Source organism: Protobothrops mucrosquamatus, unplaced genomic scaffold (genome assembly GCF_001527695.2).
Source record: "Protobothrops mucrosquamatus isolate PMUCROS unplaced genomic scaffold, P.Mucros_1.0 scaffold642, whole genome shotgun sequence".
Lineage (NCBI taxonomy): Eukaryota > Metazoa > Chordata > Lepidosauria > Squamata > Viperidae > Protobothrops > Protobothrops mucrosquamatus.
Window position 1 is genome coordinate 745,991 of NW_015386933.1, and position 20,051 is coordinate 766,041.

The following is a 20,051-nucleotide window of genomic DNA, read 5'->3' on the forward strand; positions in this document are numbered from 1 at the left end:
TTTATTTTTATTTATTTATTTATTTTTCATAATTTATATGCCGCCCTTCTCCCCACGGGACTCAGGGCGGCTCACAGCATATTAAAATAACACAATACAAACAACACACACAACATTTCCCCTATAAAAGCCAATTAAAACCAAATATTTGTAGCTGTGACATTATTAAAATCATTAAAAATTATCCCTATTTAAAATTGGGAAAGATCCCGGTTAAAATTAAAATTTTAAGGAAAAGCTTTATTATTAAGAATCAAGTGAGGATATTTAATTCTAGATGGACCAGAAATAACAATTGTGGTGTCCTAAAGATATTTTTTCACGAGTCAACTGGAATTCCATGTTTTTCTTTGAAGACGTTTAAATGCAGATGGAAAGGACAAAGGCCACTCTTTCGAAGATAGCAAAGTCCACATTTTGGACAGAGAGGAGCACTGGTTTGAAAGATGGGTCAGAGGGGGAGGGATCCGACATCATCTATCTTCAGTCTACAACATAATCCTTTCAACAGTTCCAAGAAGGCTCCACACCCATTTGCACTACTCAGGTGACCCTGAAGACACAGATAAACCTCCAGGTAGCTTTAATGACTTGCTAAAAGAATGCAAAAGAACCGCTGTCTGCAGGAGTATAAATCTTTCCATTCCCCACCATGAACCGCTGTCCGCAGGAGTATAAATCTTTCCATTCCCCACCATCCAGTCATAGCTGAAGAAGCTTCTTGGATAAGAAGTGAAACGTCTTCAAAGAAAAACAAGGAAGTCCAGTTGCCTCTTTGGGATAACTATGACCTGGATGACTGAAAATCTCCATAGACAACAATTATAGTGGTTTACGGTAGATTAGAAGCCACTGTTGACTTTCTGTGATATACAATAATATATTGCTAACAGAGGGCTTTGAAGTTTATATATATATTAGACAGATGTCAGGTCAAATTGGTTGGGTTGCAAGTGAGGAAACTATTATACTTTAAATATATTTATCGGTATTCAACTAGGCGGTACAATCTATGTGTATGTGTCCCCCCCTATTTTTTTCCTACATTCTTTTTTTTAATGTTTTGTTTAGTTTTTCTCTGTTCTTGTATTTTTTCTTTTTTTGAGTTTATATTTTAACAGTGAATAAAATAAAAATTTTACTGCAAAAAAGGTTCTTTTAAAAGCATATCAAGTGGAACAACTGGTTGTCTTAATCCTTAAAATCTTCTTGATAAAATTTATTCTTTTAATCATATGGTATACCCCTTTAGGAATTTAGTTGACTTCATTCAAAATTTGACAAAAATTCCTGCAAAGATTCTCAATGAACGAAGTCAATCTAGAACTATTTTAATATTTACAAAAAAGAGGGAAGACCAATCTGGTTAATTTACAACCAATTAGCTTATTAAATATTAACAATAAATTCTCTCTGCCAAATTCCTTTATAATAAATGTGTTGACTAAATGATCCAAGTGAAGAGGCTTCCTAAGGAGCAAGACAGCTTTAAAACAGATCAATCAACTTTTGAGCAATGTATCATTTTAAATCTTCTGGCAGGAAAATACTCCAGCTGAAGAATTCTCTAGGCAATTATTCATTCCATCCCCAAAGAGAGTTTATGGAAGAAACTGGCAGCCACATATATAGATCACTTTGGCTGACTGTGATTTATGATTTATTAAATATTTATAATGCTTTATTTATTTCTATTCCACTCAATTCCCAAAGGGTCCAAGCATCTTAGAATAAACCAAAGTATGTAAGATTAAAGCCAGGAAAAAAGGAAAACTATCACCAATCCTTGCAACAACCTAAGTGCTGTGTATAGACTAGAATAACATTCAGTTAAATTTTCTCCAAATGTTCTCTTGAAGAACTATCTTTTAATAGCTCTTTGAATGCACATTAAGGAGAGGAGATATGAGAAATTAAATTGCTTGTCTGAAAGGCCTCGTTAGATATGACTTTAAGTAATCAAAAATTACTATTAAAAATGTGACATCGGTAATTTAACAAAGTTAAGTTCTACGATTTCGAAAACGATGTATCACGTGTTACAAAGTAGATGTTTCTTTATGATCAAAATATTTGTTAAAATATTCTTTAGATACGGTACACCTAAAATAATTACTTCTATACAAAGATATTCTAACACATGAGAATTAGTTGCTTGAAATACTACTACAACTACTTTGGGGGATGAATGCTTGGGTCCAGTTTATCTTCATTGAGAAGTTAGACTTGGACTACAGAATGAAGATTTAACTACTGTTAAGGAGCCATTGATAGTATACTTTCTTTCCATTTTACATACAGGAGGATTTACATTAATGAATTTAACATCTAATTCTCAGAGGTATTGGAACTCAGTAACATCCCATACCCAGGTCTTTCTGTCCATGGTTAGATGAAGCCATTTTTGCAACCTTGCTGAGTTTTCAATTGTCTCACATTTGGCACTGAGTTAATATTTCCCTCTGCTTCATTTAATTGGCCTGAAATATAGGTTAAACATTTTCTAGCAACAGACCAATCTACCAAAACTCCTATGAAAGTTTCAAGATTATGCTCAGTTATGACTGCTGCCAGAAAATGCTGGGTTTGAATGTTTAAGCTGCAATGATTTATTGTTTATGTTTTCTTTTGATCTCTGACTATATATTCAATCGATCAGTAAATAAATATGTGATAAAGATAAAGAATAGGTTTACTGGATTAGATCTGATAAACAGAGTACCTGAAAAACTCTGTACTTAAATCTGTGTTACTGTCAAAAATGAGGCAAACATATATATCCCAAAATAAAAAAAGCAAACGAAGGTTAAAAAAAAAAAAGCCATGTTGTAAATGAAAACAGCTGATTAAAAAAAAAAGACAGAAGAAAACATTGCCAAAGAATTTCAACAAGAAATCACTATTAGAGCATTACTTTGATGCATGCTTTACTTCCAGCATATTTTATCATATTCAGCCTATCCAATAACTAATCTTTATAATATAAATTTAAAACTATTCCATAATTCAGGCCTATTCATTTTATCACATTCTAGTGCAGGGGTAGGCAACCTTGGCTCTTTTCTGACTCGTGGACTTCAACTCCCAGAATTCCTGAGCCAGCCATGCTGGCTCAGGAATTCTGGGAGTTGAAGTCCACGAGTCAGAAAAGAGCCAAGGTTGCCTACCCCTGTTCTAGGGAATGGACAGGTTGGAAAGCCTTGCCTACACTCACTAACAGCAACTAGTTCCAATAGACTAAGAATGAGGCCTGGTCTTTATCACGTAAAAAGTGAAATCTCACATCTCTCCCTCTTTAAAAGGAAGAGACTTTGTGCTTTTACAAGACAGCAAGCAGATCTCCAGAGGATGGGAGAAGACCAAGAAGCTGTGTGCCAGGAAGGAGAGGAGGAGAAAGCTGAGATCATTCTCTTTTAACTCCAAATTGAACTTTGGAACTTCCAGAAAAACAAAAAAGCACATCTAGGGAAATTGAAATCAGAAGGAAAATCTGATTAAAGACTGTATGTAATTTGGCAAAAAACTAGACAATTATCTAATTGGAACAGCACCAGATTTAATTTTTGTTTGTGTGCTATCGTTTTTATATCTCTGCACAATTTAAGGGCCCTGACATCCTTGTCAATTTGAACTAAACTCTCAAATATCCTGGGCCAATAAACCCTTAAAAGCCTATTAGCTCTTACTAGCAGAAGATTTGTGACACCTTGTGGTCTGCTACAATTCTTATATTTACATTTATATGTTTACATTTATACGTTTATATATTCTAACCAAATTCCTTTTCTTGTTAACCTATCTTATTTATTTTGACAGAGAACTCATACTTTCTCTTTCATATTTTCTCTTCAGTAATTGTTCTATTTTTACTTTCAAAAGTTTTACTTTTTCTTCTCTTTTAACCATTTTTTTCTCTTCAGGATTCCCTCTTAGCATTAAAAGAAAATAGTTTTTCCTATGTTAGATCTTATATACACTTTTTATCTCTCACTAATCCTCTGTATATTGTATTAGAAATAATCAAACCAATCATGCATTTAGATTCTTTCCCTTGCCATGTGTACAAATGAATAAAATGATGTTTAAATTCAAAATGGATCTTTTCTAAATAAATACTCACCAAGTGTCCCAACATTCATTTAGATCTCTTGTTTCAGTCACACATAGTCATTCATGTCATCTAATTTAATCACTTTGTTCCTAGAATCACATCCTTTCAGAATATTGTGTAATTTTTCCTCAAAAGCCTGGTTCTTTCCTTTTCACCATTTAGTGGAGTATAACATACAACTATCATTAACCAATCAGTTCCCAAGTTTATACACTACCCACAATACTCCTAGATGCCAATTAATGCTTTCTGGGATATGCTACCATTCTATTCATGCTTAAACTTATACTTTTGATTGCATTAAAGTATCTGTCAACTGAATTCTATAAAATCAGACAATCTATATTCAGATGTATTACAACTTTTTTTTTTGCTCACATTCTCAGATACACAATGTATCAATCTTTTTTCATTTCATTCATGCTGTTTACCATTTATCTGCCTTACAGTTCTAGCTGCAATCTTCTATACACCGAGATCATTACCAGATGGGCCTCATAAATGGGCCTCTGCAATCCATCATGCTTTTGGCAAGCCAGCTTCAGAGAATTTTTTTAAATAGATAAGTTATAGATTAGGTCACAAACCTAAATTGTACCTATGCTACAAGCAGCATTCTCTGCCCATGGTAAGAAAAATACCGAACAGTTCATTTTGATCAGTATGCCATATGCACAATCAAAGCCAGTTTTACCCTAAGCATGCTCACAGTATTCTATTCAAGCTAGGATCTCAAATCTAGAGACTACTTTGCAAGCTAACATGCTAAGTTGTGATTTAATAGTATTACAGTTTGTAGAACAAATCACGAAGTCTGGTTAAATAATATACTTCTAATGAATTATGACCAGTCTTGCCTACTCTTATAAAAATGACCACTGGTTAGAACCAATCACACAAAAATCTTATCACAGTTGCTGTAAATAGCATTCTATGTGCATTTTTTGAAGAAAAAGAACATACCTAATTCCTATCTTCTTATTAATTATTTCAGGTTTTATTTTTTCACGACGGTAGGACAGCTCCTAAAAAAGATGTTAACACGAGTCATTTCTCTAATATCACAGACTTGCTTCCATAATAAACAGTCTGAAGTTTTCAACTAGGTATTGATAATCAGAGTTATACTATTTTAAAATATTAGTATTAGTTATTAATCATTATTAAACAATGTAATCAATCTTCCTGACTAAACATATGATAGCAATCCTTTTCATAACCATCCATCATATGAACAACATTTAACACAATATTAGCATAAAATAAATAGTTATACATGAATATGAACTACCCCAGGATTTAAAAGCTTCTCCAATATGCATTGCCAGGCATAGATTGGAGTGGTACCCGAGTTACTCATGCTCTGGAATATTGAAAATATGTGCAGCCTCTACTTTGTTGGTATACTATATGTTATATATTTTGCATTGGCTAACAATTGTGTTATTTTTCTTTCAATATATGAAAAGATCCATAGTGTTCTGTTTTTCCACTCTGTCTTTTTTGCAGGAAGGTCTTCTTCTCCAAAAGATGAGAAGAATATCTCTGTTAGAGGTTCTCTGAGATGGAAAAATGTTTGCTTCCTTATATATAACTAGAACATAAGAAATCTGAGATTTCAACTAAGCTTTGGATTGTAATTATTTATTTTAACATCATATAGATAAAAAAAACTCTTACAGAATTTATACATAGATTAGACATAAGCAAACCTTTTGAACCTGGGAAAACATAAATATTACCAGTATATGCTAGATGCATTTATAAAATGGCATGTAGTAGGAAACTTAGCTCTTCATTAAATGACTTCTAGTGGGTGGAAAAGATATCAAAACAATAGGTATCAACAAAAAATTTCAAATTGAAAATATTTGGAATTTGAAATAAACTCAAAGGAGAGAATAAAGACAATATCCAGAATTACTTTCAGAAGACAAAATATCTGAAAAAAAATTACCTACACTGACTTTCCTTTCCAAAAGTCTTAACTCCCATTAAAAATGTTCCAGTTCTTAAATATATAAAAAATCTTATCTTAGGTTTTATAATACTCACTGGAAAGATGTAGCTTTTTCCATTAGGATAAGTTACTTCTACTGTTTCAGCCCTTAAAGAGAGTAAAAACACACAACTAAAGCACAGGCTACAACACACATGCATACTGTTATAAAAGGAAAAGTCAGACTAACTCACGTGAATGGCTTATTGCAATATTCACTAAACATTGTAACCAGGATATCGAGTACAATTTTCGCCTGAAAGACAGAAAGCATACCTATTTCTTAAAGTATTTAATTATTAAATACTATCATGTAAGTAATTGTATTAAATTAATGAATGTTTTAAATATAAAATTACAATATAAGTTCAGAAGAAATCTTTAAAAACTTTACTAGTTTTCCAAAAATGTCATGAAAAGCCAGGCAACTAAATTACTAACTAAACCAATTAACAAATGAAATGTGTGCATGTCTATGAAACTGACAAAAGATCCAAACTCTGAGCAGTTCATTACATTATATACATTTATATCCACTTTAATTTCTAGAGACATAAAAATAACCCCAACAATTGATTGCTATGATCCAATATTTTGAAATCCTTTTATAAAGCGTCAGACTTACTCCTTATATTCACTTTGAAGCAAGTCACATTTCTAAAAACAAATACTGATCAGCAGTTAAGGTCAGTTTCAAAGGGACATATTATTTTATTTGTAGATCAAGATTAACTTTGCTCAACACTTCGCTGGTCAAGGGTATTTACCTTGGTAAGATCTGTGGCTGTACACTCAATGAGTACATTTCTAGTGTTGAGGCTTATTTTTGAATGTTCACCTAAAAAACAGAAATATACTGGAATTGAAGATGCAATTTTTTCATGTTCTTGAATTTAAAAGACTGAGTTTTGTAAATCTTTCTACTGAATATTGGACTTAGAGCTATAGTACTAGAAAACCTAACAACCAGCACAATAAATATGCATGCTGAGATCTAAGTGATTTTTCTTTAAATGAACAAGAGCTTACAGGTCCCGTAGATTATTGTTTTTCCTTGTTTATAGCTGTTCATAGTTTTGTACCAGGATATTTGAGAATTTTTCCACAGGGTAGTTTCTTAAGAAGGGACTCTGAAATCCAGACATGTAGACATTACATAAATTATTTTGGAGACCAGGCCCTGCAGCTGAAATTATTTGTTAGGGTAGAATGTAGTCAGTGGAAGGTTCTGTATTTGCTATAATTTTATAGTAAGATTATGGTGTTAACTGTCGTTACAGCATGCATAAATATCGTGGCTTTCCTAAGAAACTGATGGCATTTGAACTGCAATAAACGGCAAAAGTTATTCTTTGAAAAATGAAGCAATACTGTCTGCAGCTAAAGACAACATGGTTCATCTATGGACAGATTATATTTCTTTGAAACGTTGCAGTATTTATTTAAAGAACATGCAGATATATATTAAGGGTAATCCCAAAAATATGATTAAATTATGCTGCATTGTATTTTCTTAAGGAGCTGAAATTACAAAGATTACTGTGTGTCATAAGTTCTATAAATGTTTTCACAGACCAGAATCCCCAGTTCCTATGTCACAAGAAAAAACAAACTATGACTTACTGCTGTCCAGAATTCATTAACTCTGTTGCTTCATAACAGGAATGAATGACTGCAATCTGAACAGTGTACAGTAGCAGTTTCGCTTCCTCCTCTGTAAGCAAGAATTCTGAAATTCTGGCTTCCTGTGAAGTACAAATGCACTTCCCACGAGGGTTCACTAGGAGCCTCAATCTGTACCTATAACAGATTTTCTGTTTTCTTATCCTGGAAGCTTTTCCCAAATGTGTTCCAGATATACAGTACATGGGAAGGATGCAGACAGAAGAGGGATCCAATCTGCTACTAGCATCTAATCTGCTGAGTAGATTATACCTAAGTGTACATATGAGAACCTTGGTGCTCTCTGAGTTTGCTTTTTTTTCTTGCAGACGTTTCATTATCCAAACCAGGTAACATCATCAAGTCTGCAAGAAACAAGCAAGCTCAGAGAGCACCAAGGATCCCTCATGTCCATCCTAAACTACAAATATTCTCCTTTATTAGTACATATGAGAACTTCAGCCAATTTAAAATTTTAAAAAAGTTTATATTCCATTTCTGTTAAAGAGTTGAAACAATCAGACCTTGCGATTATTATTTAAAAAGCATAAAGAGGTTCTTAGAAACATAAAAAAATATCTTATATTGAGGAGTATGTCCTGAAATAAACAGAACAAATTTCAGACTATAACAGTGTGCCATTTCCTATTTCTCTCATATACTGAGGTTAAAACAAATGCTGCTAAGAAAAATCTTACCATTAATTATTGGTGGCATTGAGAGAACAACACCATTGTTATCATAGATAACTGGATAAAGTGATTCATTTTCAATAATATGTAGATAGTGTCTAAGATGGTTATCCATCTAAAACAAACAAAAGTTAAATTAATGTTTATATCTTTCCTTAGAAACCATTGCACAGTATCATCTGATAATATCTGTATAACATACATTAATCCCTAGAAGCAATGCATACATGTTATATATGAACAATTTTTTCATAGGAAAATATTACTATATACTAGGAAGGTGATCAGCAATTCACTTATTTCTTAGTATATTCCTTCTGGCACATTCCTTATTCAAAAGTCTATGAGCAGATATAAAACTAAACATAAAACTATTTGTAAAAACTCAACCGGTTTTCAGTTTATTCTTAATCTGTATAAAACCAGAAACTATTAAGGAGTTTGAATGTTGACAAATTCATAACAGTATGTAGTACCCACTACACTGTGAACACAGTGCAATAATTTTACAATATCACCAGAAGATAAATTTCTAATGTTATCCATTCTGGGAGAAAACATTAAATGCAGATTTTGTCTTACTGGACGTAAGATTTCAGGCCAATGCCCCAAATGGTTGGGAAAATGGAACCATTAAAGCAAATTTGGCAGGGAAAGTATAGAGAAATACATGAAGGATTATTTATTTGAGAACTACTTTTGCTTTAAACCTATAATCTTATTTTTGCTCCCATCTTCTGTTTTACTATCTTTTTGTTCACTCAGGTCAATGACTGCTAGCTTTGGTATGCATATATCAGACTCATGTATTTTGATTCATCATCCATTTTATAAAGAGTTTCCTTTTATGTCTTTCTTTTTTTTTTCTTTGCTGGGAGTAGCTCCATGTACTTAAAAATCACTGAGGTCTAATAACATTTATCAAAGGAGGGAAAAATAGAGACATTCAAAGTTTATTCCTGGAGAATAATTCTGTAGATTCCAAGAATTTCCCTATTCAAAAACAAATGGTGCCAATCTATCTACTTGTCTGGGCAGAATTTTTTCTTCTGGAGCAACAGCCATCCCCAGATATTCCAGAACGATCACAATAGGGGGCATCCGGGCACAACCCCGGGAAGCTCATGTTGATGCCAGACTCCTTTGTAAATAGAATATATTTATATATTGCCTTTTAAATCCAAGAAGCTTAGGCAGGAGGTTGGACTAGAAGATCTCCAAGATCCCCTCCAGTTCTATGATTCTATGAAGCATAAGATATGTGAAGACCAATCAATGGTCTCTAATCCAAACATCAATGTAAGCAACAGCTACTTAGCTTTAGCAAGATTGTTATACCAAAGGCTTTCAGATAAAACTATTCTGTAATGTCTCTAAGCCACAAAGTGGGTCTGCAAGCAGAGTTCTATGCTATGACATCTAAATAAACAAATCATAGTTAGGGCAAGCACTCTACTTCAAGGAGCAGCAGTACTATGAGGTCAGAAATGAATTTACAAAAAGATAAAACCTATATATTAGCAATGCTCAAAAGTTTACTGGACGATCTAATGTTTTTCTACTATGGGTCAAATGTTTTGGAACATTCCTAGTTATAAAAGCTGGATGTTAGTTCAGTGCAGTATATAAGGCTGGTTACCGTTTTCCCAAATCTATGAGTTCATTAGGAACCTCAGTTACTTTGTATTGTTTATGTACGTTTATTTTTTTCCAGTTTATAGACATTTCAGTTCTTGTTTATACTTTCATGTGATGCTGTTTGTATTTATATATTGTATTCACCGAAGGTCATTATGTTGAGATAGGTAACCAAATAAATTGTACCAAATCATAAATAAATGGAAATATATCTTGTTGTTTTAAAGTAACCTACCCTGTACATTTCCATGATTTCAGGAGCACTGTATTCTTTATCTTGATTCAATGGTTTGAATTTAATTTCAGCTGGTGGTTTAGCTGTATAAATAAATGGGCCAGAGATTGTATCTAGATCATGGGTACCAATTGCAACTAACGATCTCTTCCTAAAAAGAAAACAAAATGAATTAACATCTTTTCTATCTACTAAATATCCATTACACGGGGTACTGATAAAATAGGGATAAAATGACAGTTGTTATATTCTTGTGTAATAAATATTATTCATAAATAATACACTGTAACCTGCATCTTAAAAATGAATACATCCATATTATATGCAGAAGTTTCCTTTCCTTTTTACATACAACTGTTTTTTTAAAATACCACATAAAAACAAGAGTTCTTCAGCATTTTCAGGTTAAACACATTCTAATTCAAGATGCTATAAAACATTTCACAAATATTTTTTAATATTTCACTAAAAATAAATTTCAGAATACAACTAACCTGCATATATTTTGATGCAATTTTTCCTGTAGGTCAATGAAACTATCATAACGGTCTTTGACAAAAGTTATATTACGAAGAACTGCAGCCACTGCATAAGGACGGATTTGGGCAGTCTGCCATAAAATGGATACAATTATTAGCAAAAGACAGTATGAGTGAAAATATTATATGCTCCATAAAGCAATCCACTATTTAATAAAATTAAGCCTTCATCTTAAACCAAAACATTTAAAATAACTAATCCTGAATATTTTAAAAATAAGTATTTTTTAAATGTCTGTATTCAAAGGAAAGAAACAGCAGTACAATTAATCAATATAACAGCAATTTTATGTTTACTGACTCTTAGCTAATCTCTACAAAAATTGACTTAAATTTGAAAAACATTTATTTACAATGTATGCATCAAGATGAGGATTCAGCTTTACTTACCTCTTCACTAATGGTAAGTCTTTGAATTTCACCATTGGGTGGTGTGATTTTTTTGTATCGTGGAGCCCTTATTCTAAAATAATGAGATTTTAATGTTAAAGATCCGTTTTGGAGACATAAAAAAGCAGGCTCCACCTTAATGCTTTTCCCTCATCCAACTGATATCCAGTTAGCACACAGAAACATACAAATACTTCCAGCATGATTCGAAAAGCTGTTTTGAGCTAAAAAAATTAAAAAATTGAAATACTTTGCCTATCACTAGTAGATATTTTTTTGCTGCCATTATCAGATTTCTAATCATACATAAAGGCTTAGTTGTGTCTTAAATATTTTAAATGCTATTAAATAGCTTTCTGAGCAACAATACGGAAATAATTTGTCATATCTTTTCACATTTTTTTTCAATTTCTTACTTTTCCTGAAGCTACCTATCTAAAAATATTAAATGTTTATAATTTCACATATTGTTTAAACCAAGGCAAATATAAATTACATGTACCTAAAGCAGTTCAAGCAACCTGAATTTCTAGTTATTTCTGAACCTATCCTTTACTCGCATTTAGGCTTACTGTATATGCCGCTTCACAGTGCTTTACAGCCCTCTCTAAGAGGTTTACAGAGTACGCATACGGCCCCCAACAATCTGGGCCCTCATTTTACCAACCTTGGAAGGATACAGGTAGACCTTGAGTTACAACAGCAATTGGGGCCAAGATTACCATCATTAAGCAATACGATTGTAGAGTACGATTTCACATGACCACATCACTTAGTAATGAAAATCCCAGCAATGTGGGCTACCAACATAACCTTAAGATGGGCAGGTTGTTAATCAGGAAGTAATAGCAGTCCAAGGTAAGAAGAAAGGTGTGGCACACAAAAAGAGGCCCTGGGATCACCAGTGCAGGCTGCATATGAGTTGGGGGAAGGCCTGCTGTAGGCCATGTGCAAATGGAGGAAAGCCTGGAGGTGGATGGCACACTGCATTGTGACCATAGAAAGGCTACTGGAGTGGATGGCATGGTGGGCAAAAGCATCGGAAGGCTGGGGGGGTTGATGGCATGGCACTGCATGGCACAAATACAGGAAAGCCAGAGAGATTTATCAGTGTGACTTATAACCTTCTCTGCAAGCTTCCACATTAACTTTGCTTGTGGAAAGCCAAAAGGGAAAGCTGCAAATGGCAGTCATGTGACTGTGGAACACTACAACCGTAGTAAGGGCAAACCAGTTTCTAAGCAACCAAATCACGATCATGTGATTGGGGGCATAGTATGAACTGGAATATCAAGGATCAATTGTAAGTACCACTTGTTCAGTGCCGTCGCAACTTCAAACGGTTGCTGAACAAGGTTGTTGCTAAAGCACAAGCACATAAAAATTATTCAGCAGTTGACATTTTCATCTGACTGCTTACTTATAAGCCTAATACAGCATTTAATAATAGTCTCAAATGTTGTCAAGTATTACCTTTCTTTAAAAATCTGAAGACCTCTGACTAGGCCTTCCAAACAAAGGAGATCGTATCGATTAGCAGGAACATCAATTTTATACAGAATGGTTTCTGATGCGCCCTCTGCTTTTCCATCACCTTTTTCTTTGCTTATTATGTCCTTCTCGGAGGTCTAAAATAAAATATACATATATAAAGCATACAAACAAAAACTTATAAATATACATATATAAAGCATACAAACAAAAACTCAATGTCAAGCAGCATGAGCCTTTTGCAATATTTTAACTCCTCCTATACAGCTCTACCAATGTTGCTTTTGAGTGCTTCGAAATCCTTTTGAGAGGATGTGAGGTTCATGGAAGCTTGAAGATGGAAAAGAGAAACTACCTAAATGCCTTGTTTGAAATAGTGAAGGCAGTAAAAACAGAATACAGGTAGTTCTCAATTTATGACTGGTCACTGAGCAACCATGCAAAGTTATGACAGATTATCCAAAAGCTACTTATGAACTGGTTTCAAAGTTATGGCAGCTGTAGTACCCTTGCAGTCATTAGCCCTTATGACAAATCACAGGGTTGCTGCAGTGTTCAACACAATACTGCGTCTCTGCAGCCACTCATCCACCCAAGGAGATTAGGCCAGCTCTGGTGGGAGCAAATCAGCTGGAGCTTGCAAGCCTCCAACTTCCTTCCTATCCAGCAATCAAAGGGAGACCAAGCTGGCTGCACCTTTCAAGCTCCAGCTGCCTTCCCATCCAGCAAGCAAGGGGAGATCAGGCTGGCCAAAGCCTGCAAATGTCCAGCTTCCTTCCCTCCAAAGGACTTGCAGTACTCAATCTATTCCAGAGTCCAGCAACATCCAATTTACTTTTCTGTTTTTTGCAGCTTCTAAGAGAGGCACCTAGCCTGATAAAGGATTAGAGCTACCCTCCTGGCAAAACAGATCTTTTTCTTATGAACCTGTAGGGGGCTCAATTTTAGGGAGACTTCATAAACTCTGCAAACAAATGGAACCTCCTTAAAAAAATGGAGCCTCCTTTTTTTAAAAAAAAACACCTTTGCAGTGTCACAAAAATATAATAGAAACCTACCTCATAGGGTTGTTCTTGTTGCGATAATAGGAGGAAGGAATATTATGTATATTCACTGCCTTGAGTTACTGATAAAATAATAAAGGCAGAATAAAAATCTAATCTAAACAGAACCTTGAGATACCCCACTGCTTGTTTCCCTCCATGTAGATGTAGCTCCATTGAGAACTACATGCTGAATGCAGTTGGTCCACACTATTCCCCGATCCACTAATTTAATCACTTTATAAAAGAAGGCAATCAAGTTTGTCTGGCATGGGTATGTTGTCTTAACATACCCATGCTGGCTTCCAGTAATCATCTTGTTTATTTCTAGATGCTCAACATATTATTGAAAAAGAAGGAAGTACTAGCATAATTAGATCCACTCTTTTTTCATTGTTAAGTAAGGATTTTTTTTACAAAACAGAATCCTGAAGAATTAGGGGGAAATGCTTTATATGACTCTTGCATTACATTACATGTATCACATCTACTGTGAGTCTACAATAAATATAACAGTAAAAATACTTACAATTTCATCAAGTTCCAAACCAAATTCAAAACACAGTTCATCAAATTCTTCATCAGCTGCAAAAAATATTGTTTTTAAGATTGGTTACCAATTGAAATGGAATTCATGCATCTTTTAGAAAAAGATAACTGATTTCATCTTAATATTTGGTTAACTGTCATTCAGAAGGACTTCAGAGGTGGCACAAAGCAATAGGAAATGATGCAATTTTGATAAGCAGCCAATGTAATATCCTTCCATTTTCATAGCTATCATGGGTCAATAATCTGTATTAATCAATAAGTAAGGCTGTTTATGTTTGGCTTCCTGCTGGAAAATAAGTCCGGTGTGGAGAAGGGCGGGATATAAATCAAATTATAAATAAAATAAATAAATAAAAATAAAAGTCCCCCCCTCCCGCCTCCTCCCATTACCCTTTTGTCACTTAATCTCTCTCCACCCTGGTACTGGCTGAATGTGCAGGGTACACAACTGCCAAGACCACAATAGACATGGTCGAAAGCAGTGGGGGCTGTAGTCCAATATATTTGGTAAGTACCAAATCAGGGCAGAATAATGTACCTTTTCGCCCCTGAGCTGAGAGAACTTTATGAAGGCTCCTTTATGCTCTAAATCAGGATTACCTGCCTGACCAGGGGGTTGAACTAGATGACCTCCAAGGTCCCTTCCAACATCATCATCATCATCATCATCATCATTATTATTATTATTATTATATTATTATTATTATTATTATTATTATTATTACAAACTAATAATAATAAAGGGTTATATACTATTTGCACATGAGCTTTCTTAAACTATGCTCTCTCCTATACTATGGTATATATCAGGGGTAGTCAACCTTGGCTCTTTTATGACTCGTGGACTTCAATTCCCAGAATTCCTGAGCCAGCTAACCTAAGCTGGCTCAGGAATTCTGGGAGTTGAAGTCCACGAGTCATAAAAGAGCCAAGGCTGACTACCCCTGCTCTAAATCTACCAAGGTGTCCTTTTCTTACCCATAACCGAACTGCCCCATATCTAGTGCAAAATATCAGTCGCAACGGCCTCTTTCCCCACCTCTTCTGACCAAAAGACACGCTCACTACAAGCCCCCAATCTTTTCCTTACTGTAACTTTTCCCCAAGGCTTGAAAAAGCAGATCTCGGTTCACGCCGACAGTCGGCATGGCTCACTAGCAGTTCCTGCCAATTATTTTCCTTCGCGGCGCATGCGCCAAGCTCACTGTCAGTAAGGAAGGCCCCAGGACTTGAACTCCCTGACGTTAATGACTACTGTCTAAATCTCTGCCCGATCCAAGGCTGCTTTTTTCGGCGACCTCTTCCTTCATCTCCTTCCTCCAGAAGAATCAAGGTAGTATAAAATCCGTCAGAATACTGTGCTCTTAAAGTGGTGAAAATCTGGCAGAGAGAAACTTGTATAAAGTTTGTTTTACGTTGATAAGGCATGTCGTGGACAGCTAACCGTTCCACTTTATCAGACGGGGAAAGGGACATATTTTGATCCATAGATTTACGAACAGTAAATAGGGTAGAATGGGCTTCGCCGTAGCACCGTGTGTCAACTTGGTAGCAAGAAACAACTTGTAAGTTACTTTTGCAGTAAATTAGTACAATCTAACATGTTGGCATTAAATTGAATACTGGCTCTGAGATAGGCAAGTACGATGTGTAAATCAATTTTAATAGAATGAAGGTGTTGGTTTTTTTTGAAGTTTCAGATGAATTTATGAATGAGATTGTGTTAATTTATACTTCTATTTCCTTTCGGCGTAAAATAAAATCGTTCCCGATAATTTATACAAACTGGCAACTTTAAAATGTGTGGACTTCAACTGTAGAATTCCGAGTCAGCAGAATTTTGAGAATTGAAGTTCACACATCTTAAAGCTTCCAGGTAAAAAAAGCAACACTGGTTTTCGGTATGATATACAGCAGGGGTTCTCAACCTTGGCAACTTTAAGACTTGTGGACTTCAACTCCCAGAATTCCTCAGCCAGCTTTGCTGGCTGAGGAATTCTGGGAGTTGAAGTCCACAAGTCTTAAAGTTGCCAAGGTTGAGAACCCCTGAATACAGAGCCCTTGTGTATGTGTTTCTTCAAAAGCTTCCAGGGAAACGGAATGCTGCATTTGAATCTAGGGACACTTATTGATTCACATGTAATAGCTGCTTAGATTTGCACATTACATAAACTCATGATATTATTAGGCATGGTTTGTTGAATAAGTCATATTTGGATACATCCAGGCATCACAGTTTTGAAAGTACTTACAAGACTTGGCTGTAAATCTCTAGCACTCCTTTTTTAGTCATTCAGGAATTTCAGAGTAACTCTAACTACATATCTAAATAGTATTAAATGTTTATGATTTAACGTAAGATATTGTTTAAAAAGGCAATATGCAGTATGGACAGAGACAAAATTTACAGAATTTGGGGGGGGGTTAGGGGATTTGTTTGCTTTCTAATGGTGATTGTAGTATTTAGTGATAGCATGTGTACTGTAAACTTTTAAGTTCTGCTTTACAAAACACAGTTGTGCTCTTTATGCAACAAGGGAGACATGATAGATGTGAAAATTGTCATACAGAAAAATGGATAATTTTTTTTCAAAAACAGGACAAGTAACAATTGGATAAAATTATGAAGTAAAATTTAGTTGGGCATAGGAAAAATTTCTTAACAGCATAGGCTGTTCAACAATGAAAGAATCTGCCTTGGGAGTTTATTTATTAGATTTATTACCTGGGGCAATTAAACATCTATCAGATAATTTAGTTCATTAACATGTTCAAAGTATAATATTAATATTATCCTGGAGAAAATATATCTATCTGCTTGCTAAGAGTTGACACTGACATAATGGTACATAATCATATTAATAGCACTTGACTAAAATTAAAAAAATTAAAATTAAAATTTAAAAATACACATAACAAAACACATAAATGATTACCAAAGATAATAAACAATAAATAAATATATGCAGCAATCATATTGAAATCATACATTTCAAGTGTTTTTTCCTAAATAACTTGGTTGTGAATATTAAAAAATGCTAATAAATTTCATTCATACTTCAAGAGAAATGGTAGCCCACTGGACAGCACAGCAGCAGAGAAAAGCATGTGTGAGTCTTCTTCATGAAAATGAGAGACCAGTAACAGATTCTGTCAGGACACCTATATAGTTCTAGACTGGTTGAAGAAGTCTTGAATATACCTTGGAACCAAGATTTGTGGGGCTTATATAATATTTATTGAATCCTGTAACAATAAAAATATAGTATTAAGCTCATTACATATTGACATGAAATGTTTCATGGAAAACTCTACATTTTTAACAAAAATAAGACTTAGAAAATGACATTGTTTTAAATTTCTACAAATATAATGTGTAGTGATGGGTGCCAGTGAAGGACAGCTTGTACAGGGATGGTTACCCTTAGGTTTGCCCATGTAACACTTCCATTATGCAAGCTTCACTGGCTTCCAGTTTCTTTCCAAGTGCAAATTCAAGGTGCTGGTAATCACCATTAAAGCTCTAAATGGCACAGGTTACCTATGGGAACTGCCTTTCCCTAAGAATATCTACCCATCCTACTAGTTTATAATAAGATGGGCATACTCCTTGTCCCTTCTCTTAAACATTGCCATCTTATGGGATCTAAAAAATGTTCCTTTTCCATGGCAGCCCCTGCCTCATGGAACACTTTTCCCCTTGAGGTTCTGCAAGGTCTCTATCCTTCTGGCCTTCTGTAAAACACTGAAGACGTAGCTTCCCCCCCGTTCCCCCCCAAGCGATAGAATAGGATGAGGCAACTGCATATAGGAAGCTTGATTTGGCACCAGGTTTTTGTGTTCAATATGTTTACTTTTATAGTTTTAATATGGTTTTTATGTTGATTTAATTTTTGATTGGGAGCCACCCAGCGTTTGTTATAAGAAGAGAAGCTATACACATGTTTTACATAAATGAATAAATCAATCTTCAATATCTGGCAAATAATTTTGGTTTCATGGACCTCTGAGAGGATCTTGAGAGACCTCCAGGACCAGACTTTAAGGAACACTGGTCTAGATAGTAGGTCTTCAGATGGACCCCATCAATTCTATCAAATGGAATTTATTTCAGAGGCCACAAATTATGGATCTTTCTTAAACAAAAGCAAATAAATCACTTTAAGTCATAGTACATTGTGTGACTCCAGCTATTGTGTAAATAAACAAAGCTTCAAATAAATGAAAATTCAGGAAGAATCTCTTTTCTCTTTTTTTTATTATGGGCATTAATAGGGATCATAAGAATATCTTGCATAATGGTTAAGCAATATTTCTGTTTCTTCAGGATTAATACCAGCTCAAAGCCCTTTGTCTGAATTCACCAGACCGCTGTTGCTTGAATGTCTGGCTTGTAGTTCATTTGGGTTTGTTTTTGTGCTACAGGTCACCATTCAAAACAAACAGGCAACCATAAGCAGTTGTTCCCATATTAATCATCTGTACAGATCAAGGGCATAGTGTCACACATAAAGTAGAATGGAACTTTAAGGAACTTTAACTCAAAGCCCAGTAAAACAGGTGATGGAATAAGGTTTCCTGTTATTGTTCTTCAAATCTAATAAAGCAAGGGTTTACTAAATGGCATGAATGAACGGAATTTCTAAGTTTAATGCAGCTAATACAGCAAAATAAAGAATGAAGTGTTGTGAAGAATTAGTGAAGAGAGATTTTGGGACATTTTGCACCAAGTTTCCCCAAACCAATGCTCTCCAGTGTCGTTGAACTTTGATTCTTAAAATTCCCAGCTAAAACACCAGATTGGAGAACAATGTCTTACACTATTCAGTAAAATATAAGAAGCTAAAGCCACAGCAACTGAGAAATGTTCCCAGTATAATCTAGTTGGTGTAAAAAAAAATTGAGTACACACAAATACTCATGTAAATTGTATCAAAAGTGGCTAACTTGCTTTGATGAAATGATTTTGACTGGAGGATAGCCTACTTATTGATACCTTATCTGTCAGAATATAGCTTAATATTTGAGCTACAGTATTTAGATATTAGGTTTGCTTAGACAAATGATCACAGCCTGCAGTCTGGCTTCCAGAAATTGCAACCAGTTGATAGTTAAGGCATAAGAGTTCTGATGAATATCCATTTCATTTTAACTGCTGTTACATACAGTATGTTGCAGGCCAAACACATACACGTCTGCATTCATTCCGAAAACAGAGCTAAAACAGATCAAAATAATTTCTTTAAAAACTTTGAAAACATAATATGTTGCTTTATATACTGTTATCAAGGAGTAAAAAGCATTAAATTTTTGGGCCAACATATAGGATGCACTAATAATTTTACCATAGATTTGATTATTAAAAAACAGTTGACTGATTGGTACATACACAGAATCATAATCTATGTGTAGACAACTGCAATAGTTTTTATAGGAAGCCAGTGTGAAACAATGCTTAATGGGTCAGGCTAGAAACTGGGAGACTATGAGTTCTAGTCCTACCTTAGTCACAAAATCAGCTGGATGACTTTGGGCCAGTCATTCTCTCTTAGACCTATGAAAAAGGTAACAGCAAACGACTTCTGAAAAACCTTGCCAAGTAAACTTCAGGGATTTGTCCAGGCAGTTGCTGGAGTAAAACACTGACTAGAGGGCAAAAACAACAATAAAAGTCTCAATTACACCTGCACTTATCCGAA

The 20,051-nt window shown here is 34.6% G+C and overlaps 1 protein-coding gene across 1 annotated transcript in view; it reads right to left on the minus strand.

Annotated features, from left to right (window-relative positions):
* FARSB (phenylalanyl-tRNA synthetase subunit beta) overlaps positions 1 to 15,549 on the minus strand; it is a 34,929-nt gene extending 19,380 nt beyond the window's left edge. Inside the window, exons 1-11 of the mRNA XM_015817858.1 lie at positions 15,443 to 15,549; positions 14,330 to 14,385; positions 12,740 to 12,894; positions 11,267 to 11,339; positions 10,832 to 10,947; positions 10,338 to 10,488; positions 8,471 to 8,579; positions 6,878 to 6,948; positions 6,305 to 6,366; positions 6,167 to 6,218; positions 5,075 to 5,136 (exon numbers count right to left, since the gene is read on the minus strand). Of these exons, the coding sequence (XP_015673344.1) occupies positions 5,075 to 5,136; positions 6,167 to 6,218; positions 6,305 to 6,366; positions 6,878 to 6,948; positions 8,471 to 8,579; positions 10,338 to 10,488; positions 10,832 to 10,947; positions 11,267 to 11,339; positions 12,740 to 12,894; positions 14,330 to 14,385; positions 15,443 to 15,500 (965 nt within the window). The 5' untranslated portion in view covers positions 15,501 to 15,549. The remainder of the gene's footprint in view (positions 1 to 5,074; positions 5,137 to 6,166; positions 6,219 to 6,304; positions 6,367 to 6,877; positions 6,949 to 8,470; positions 8,580 to 10,337; positions 10,489 to 10,831; positions 10,948 to 11,266; positions 11,340 to 12,739; positions 12,895 to 14,329; positions 14,386 to 15,442) is intronic.
* Positions 15,550 to 20,051: the final 4,502 nt, after the last annotated feature.